The sequence below is a fragment of the Phaethon lepturus genome, unplaced genomic scaffold, assembly GCF_000687285.1.
Source record: "Phaethon lepturus isolate BGI_N335 unplaced genomic scaffold, ASM68728v1 scaffold32841, whole genome shotgun sequence".
NCBI lineage: Eukaryota > Metazoa > Chordata > Aves > Phaethontiformes > Phaethontidae > Phaethon > Phaethon lepturus.
This window is the reverse complement of record NW_010519002.1, coordinates 1-6,151: the sequence shown is the minus strand read 5'-3', so window position 1 is coordinate 6,151 and position 6,151 is coordinate 1. Positions and strand designations below refer to the sequence as shown.

Below are 6,151 nucleotides of genomic sequence, written 5' to 3'. Positions count from 1 at the left end.
CCTACGTATTAAAAACAGCTACACTCTATGCTGTAAGAGTAAGTTTCCCAACAATTTCACAAGCTAGCAAGACAAGATAGGTATTGAAAAGATTGATGGAAAGTCAGCTTTCCATTATGCAAAAGATAATTTTTCCTCTCCCATTATTTAAGCTAACCTCCTTTAACAATCTTAGAATAAGTTAATAAATACTAGTTAAATTAGAAACAGTACATCAGATCTGACTATCAATAGAAAAACAGTTCTAAGGATACCAACTGGGAGAAGAAAAATGATCTTATGAAATATCTGCAGTAATAACTGGCCATAAAGACATACAGAGCTTCCAATTTCCCAGCATTTGTGATGTTCAAGTTAATTAGAAGAACACTAGCAATGGTTTAAGTCAGCTACCTAGCCTAGCCTCCTCCTCAAATCTAAAAGATAAGTCCATATTCTTCCAGAAAAAGATTCAGTTGGCTACTGGTGGTGTATGAAAGGCTCATCTCCAGGTCATATCATTGGTTTCTTGTCTGCGTGGAATTTGCAGTAGGGGATGGGTGAGGACAGTCAGAGGCTGAGCTGCTTCTGCTGTTGCTGTTCTCAGTTTTTCTGGGATCAGTCGAACCTTTACCTATGTTTGTTATCAGGAAAGCAGGAGTGTGCATCGCATCTTCATGCTAGACAGAAGTTATTCTTATGTGGCTATCCGTATTTTCTATGGAGCTTTCCATTGTTGGTTAAAAAAGTTCTTTCTAATAATAAAAAAAAAGTTGTTGGTAGCAACTGTTCACATTTAAAATTTCACATTCTCGTTAGAATGTAGTTTTAAAACATGGAGCAGAGTTGACGTTTTCCCCAGTCTTACGCTGAATACATTAGATGGAGAAGGAACAGGCTTCTTATGCCACACTGTCACAGGCTTTTCCTGAATTTTCTGCTTTTCCAATATCCATTTCAATGAAGTCATCTGGTAAGTCTGGTACGACCTCTGCCGCGCTCTCCTCTGTGCACTGCTGCTGGCGGTGGCACAGCCCAGCCTTGCACGGTCTCACCAGGGACAGAAACACAGCACCCAGGACCATGCCAGCAGCACAGGAGTAAAAGGCTGAGCTGTAGTTCTGTGTCGTATCCACTAAGACACCTACAGAAAACACATTTACAGCAGTTAGCCCCAACCGACTCTCCTTCTCCCTTGCCCATCCATTCCTCCTATAGAATTTTTAATCCAGGTACCACTGCATCATTTTATTTGCAATCAAAACTACCTTAAAAAAGTAAAAACATTGTGTTCAGGGGTACGTAGTGTTGTCTTCTGGCAAATCAGAAGCCTTCAGGCACTGCAGGGATGCTAAGCCTGAGATGCACCAGGCATCTATTTGTTATGCCAGAGACTTCACCTTTCTGCAGTGTATGGTAGAAACACACGCACAGTGAAAGCAATGCATTTCTGCCGTTCGCTAGAGCCTGAAGTGATCCCGTTTTTAGGTTTCTAACAGCATCAGGGTGGCACTGCAGTGTTTTCCTTCACTCTGAGGTTCCTCAGTGGAGACTGCCTCATCTGTGGGACTCTGCAGAGCTGCACTGCAGCAGTCTTCTGGCTCCAAGAGCCTCCTAATACTAGTTGCAGGGCTTTTAGGATAGTACTATTATTAGTGCTGCCAGAACACTTCCTAGACAGAGCTCAGCACCAGCAGCTGTCAAATATGTACGAGTTACCTGCAAGGGGTGGTCCGGCCAACCCAGCTAAGCTTTGAATGAAGACGTAGACTCCAGCAGCAGAAGACATCTTTGCGATGCCAACCACGTCGTCTTCTGCCAGGAGGGGAATATGCGTGCCTGCTACTGTTCCAAGCATGAACCCAAAAAATATGCTACATGTCATCAAGCCCCAGAATTCAGAGGCAAAAGGGAAGGCAAACAATGCTACAGACAGCAGAATAACACAGATGAGTTCGATGTAGATCTTGCGGATAGGCTTTTTGTTGAGAACCCAGCCAGCTGAAATTCTTCCAAAGACCTCTGCGATCGCCATGGCCGACAGTATGTATGCAGAGTGGTCTTTGCTGATGCCAAGGCTGAGACTCAGGGGAATGATGTAGAGGGAGGGAGCGAAGAAGCCCAGGGTAGCAAACAGGCCAAATAATGCATAACAGATAAAGCTATAGTCTTTCATCACAGAAAAGTCCAGTAGTTTTGTTTTTGGTTCTGGAGGGGTGCTGTTATTTTCAACAAGTATCTGTACGTGTTCCTTTGGTTCTTCACTTTTCGGCTCTGCTTTGGTGTTTCCAGGCACATTGCTGGGTGAGGTAGTTATTTCTACTCCTGAGTCTATGGACTCTATTGAGGTGCGTGTTTGCTCGTTTTCAAGCATGTACTTTGTCTCCGTGGGCTCCTCTGGTGGCTGCGCTTTCACTTCTTCTTGCTCTTTGATGATAATGGGTCGCAGCAGTGATCCACAGACGACGATGCTTAGCTGTAGCACCCCAACAGAAAGGAGGCTGTATCTCCAGCCAATCTGCTCCTTCAAAGCAGTAATTGCTGAGGGAAGAGGGCAGAAGAAAAAAGTGTAACTAGAAGAGCCTGTAGTTACACCAAGAAGCTATCTGAATTTACAGCTAGGGGAGTAACTAGAGCTTCATCACTGGAGCTCATTGCTGAGGCTGAGCAGGGGTCCCTCCTGGTCCATCCTTCCCAGGGCCACCCAGGGGTCTGTCACCCATGTTCCTCCCCATCAGCTGCAGCAGACAAGAGCTAGAATTGCATTTAACATCTGGCTAGCAGAAGCTACTCTCTAGGCAGCCACTTTTGACATCCCAGTGAATTTGGGATGCGCAAGGACAAAGGTGGTGTTATTTTTAGTGAATGAGAGCAAACTCAACATCAGAGTTTCCTCTTTCAGCTGACCCCACCCTGAAGCTAGCTACTAGAGGAAGTCTCCTAGCTCTACTCAAAGGTGCATGTCACTGCTTAATTGCAAGCCTTCATTTGCAATCAAAGCATCTTTGCAACTGCTGTTAGCTGAAAACAAGCGTGCACAGCAGAGGACAGGCAGTGACAGGGCACTGACAGGGACATGCTGCCTGGGGACAGGTCCTCAAAACTGGACTGGGAGCAGTTCAGCAGTCCATGCTAAGCACAAGCCCACTAACCTTTAGGAACAGTTATGTGTACTGCAAGCGTTTTAAATAGCTGAAGTTTCTTGGTCTTATTTTTAGCCTACTAGATCTATATAGGGAACCCCATGAGCTGCGTATCAGCGAGGCATGTCCTGCTCTGGCAGGCAATGCTGGGGAGAGCTCAGGCATCCTTAGACCAGTCTCTAGGATTACTTGTAACCCTGCCTGCAGGGCACGAGTGCCACAGGCATGTGAGCAACCACCTGCGGGCTTTATCAGCTCATGGGAAGGTCCACGAGCACCAACTCAGTATCAGGGCCTTTGACTGCCATTTGTTTGGGAAAAGGACTGGGGCAGCATTGTGCTTTAGGCATGCACATAAAAACTCACAGCATTTGGGCACTGTACCTGGTGCAAAGGAAAAGACAGCAAAACATTCCCCTGTAGATGCCACTGCTGTGACCAGCGAACGTCTTTTGTCAAAATACTGTGATAAAATGGTGACAGTCGGGAGGAAAGAGAGGCAGTATCCAAGGCCTGTGAATAAATGCCAAAAATTGCCATAACAACAAGAAAGGGAGGGGGAAACACCGATGCAAGAACACGTTAAGCCAGCTTTCCCGGTGGCGAGATTACAGTATCATTTCGGCCAACTCAGCAAGTCACCCTGGAAGAAAATCATTGGGGAAACCAGTATGTTATTTTTTTAAAACTGGAGTGGGGAAAAGACAAAAAAAAAAAGAAAAACCAAAACAAGAGACCCAACCTCCCAAACCTGCTAGGTAATGCCTTCTGTGCCTGAACAGCCAGCAGGGTCCACTTTGAGGACCTTGTCTGCTTAAAAAGTTTAAGCCTGTAGCAACTGTTCCCCTAAGCAAGGCAAGCTCCTGGCCAGACATGAGCAGAACACCCAGGCCAGACTGGAGAGCGGGGCGGGGAAAGAGAGAGAGATAGAAGGAGAGGTTAGAGGATTTGACCCTGTGAACAGCTGTCATGTCCCCAGCAATCCCAGTCAATGAGAAGCAATCAGTACAGCAGCACTAGTGCAGTGGCCTGCAGGACCAAGTCCCGAGGTGGTCTGCAGGGTGCGACAGGGCAGAAAGCCAAGCCTTGAGCCAGGTCATCACTTCTACCAGGAGGGTGAGGTCAGCTCAGAAGGGGCAGCAGTGTTTCTCAAGCACTCCCAGTATCATGGCGAGTAAAACTCCCATGCCCAGAGCTGCCCTTGTGGGAAGCCACAGAAGCGGGCAAAGCGTTCCGCAGGTACGAATAGGATGACTCACCAGAGATGACGCCGATGGCAACATACATGTCCACAACAGTGCGGGAAAAGGAGGCAGTGACCATGCCAGTGCTGATCAGCACCCCTCCAGCCATCACCACGAAGCGGTGACCAAAGCGATTGCTGAGGACCGTTGACAGAGGAGCTGGATGGATGGGAGAGGAACAGAGCTGTGGTCAATACCCAACTCAGCAACTTCCCCAGCTACCATCTCCTTCAGAGGCACTTCTCATACCCCTGCCCAGGTCCCCCTGACATGCCACCTCCCCTGGCCTCACGCAGCAGAGCACCACCCCAGAGCCATCCTTGGAGCACTGCACAGCTCACAGCACTTAGGATGCACTAAAAAAAAAAAATATCATCAGAAGGGACTAAGACAGGCACGTGGCAAGCCTGGGACAAACCTGCAGCAACATCCACAGACACCAATGGATTTCAGTGGGGCTCAAGTTATTTCTCATCCATTTCACTACAGGGTTAGGTTTCAAAACTCTTGTTTTCATCCCTTGCTGATGAGAGCTGAACAGCTGGGCCAGGGCCAGCAACACAGTCCACATCCCTGTGCCGCACAGCAGGAGGGCACAAGATGGGGCACAAAGGGACTCCTGGGCTGAGACAGACATTTCTTGGTATTTCAGGAGCACAGAGCCTCCTGTTACTTATGATGGAGCCGTTAGAGACATGAATGTCACAAGTACCAACTCTTCATATGCTGAGTCAGCAGTATGACTGCCCCTTGCACTCGCACTGAACACCTGTTACTCTTACCTGTGAAGGTCTGTACAAACACACATATGGATATTATCCACGATATCCTGCTGTTGGTTTCATCAAAGCTTTCCATCAGGTCATTAAAGAAGACACCAAACGATTTTATAATGCCATATGTTAGAGCTTCCACAAAGAAGAACGCAAAAGCAATTGTCCAACCCCATCCTCCATCAGGCACTTTAGTATAAACATTTGGAGCAGCACACGGCATTTTTACAGCTTTGACAGTCATTTTTGATCTGGAAAAGAAGGGAGAAAGAGCCAGGCATCAGTGTAAGATGAATTTTGCCGAGGGAGGCACGGCCTAGCAGCTGTAACACCCCTAAGGCACCGCTAGCCGGTCCCCGTGCTGCTGAGGGATTAAATGCAGGAGTTGGGCTGAAGTTTCTGCCTTCTTCACCCCACGGGGCTCGTTTCTGCTGGTGCCCTTTGAGCCCAGCACCTAAAACTCTCCGCTCAGCAGCCGGGCGAGCTGTTCCCATCGGCAAAACCCAGCGCTTGCGAGCTGTCATCTGGATGTCGGTGTGTGGGGGTGGATGGATGCAGTTTGTGGAAGATCCACTGCGGGACCCAGCGCGGGCTCATGGAGCCACAGGAGCTCCCCAGGAGCACCCGTCCTCCTCACCACACCCTCCTGCCTGGCCCAGGGTGGCCAGTGACACCTCAGTGCCACCCACGTGCTACAGGGTCAGTCAATGATACAACCCACCATCGCAGCCTGCGGTGTCGGTGTCCCAAACGCACCGAGGGGCCTCTGGGACTCGGGGTGACTCCTCGGGAGCCTGCCTGTTCCCCAAAATGGCTGCTCCAGGGCTGCCCACAACACTGTAGCCTGGCAACAGGGGGTGGGGACACCCCCCGCTGCCACCAGCTCCCTATGCTGTCACCTGCAGCCCCCGGGGTCCCCATCACCCCCCAGGGCTGGAGGAGGGTGAGGCTGAAGGCCGACGGGCTGCTGGGGGGCCGGAGGGGATCACCCCGTGAGGCACGGGGGGGTGGG

General features: G+C 49.3%; 1 protein-coding gene across 1 annotated transcript; it reads right to left on the bottom strand.

The window, feature by feature from the left end:
- Positions 1-881: 881 nt before the first annotated feature.
- On the bottom strand, positions 882-5,389 carry SLC16A6 (solute carrier family 16, member 6). The gene is made up of 5 exons (XM_010296909.1): positions 5,149-5,389; positions 4,382-4,525; positions 3,507-3,635; positions 1,699-2,520; positions 882-1,123 (listed from the first exon to the last, which is right to left on the bottom strand). Exons 1-5 carry the CDS (start codon positions 5,381-5,383, stop codon positions 882-884), a joined length of 1,572 nt encoding a protein of 523 aa, XP_010295211.1. The 5' UTR covers positions 5,384-5,389.
- Between the last annotated feature and the right edge of the window lie 762 nt (positions 5,390-6,151).

Excerpts from the sequence above, each read along its gene's own strand:
- SLC16A6 (XM_010296909.1), bottom strand. The coding sequence starts at position 5,383 with ATGACTGTCAAAGCTGTAAAAATGCCGTGTGCTGCTCCAAATGTTTAT. Across the intron at positions 4,526-5,148 it reads GTTTGTACAGACCTTCACAG|CTCCTCTGTCAACGGTCCTC; the intron begins GTAAGAGTAACA and ends CCATCCATCCAG. Across the intron at positions 3,636-4,381 it reads TGCCATCGGCGTCATCTCTG|GCCTTGGATACTGCCTCTCT; the intron begins GTGAGTCATCCT and ends ATTTATTCACAG.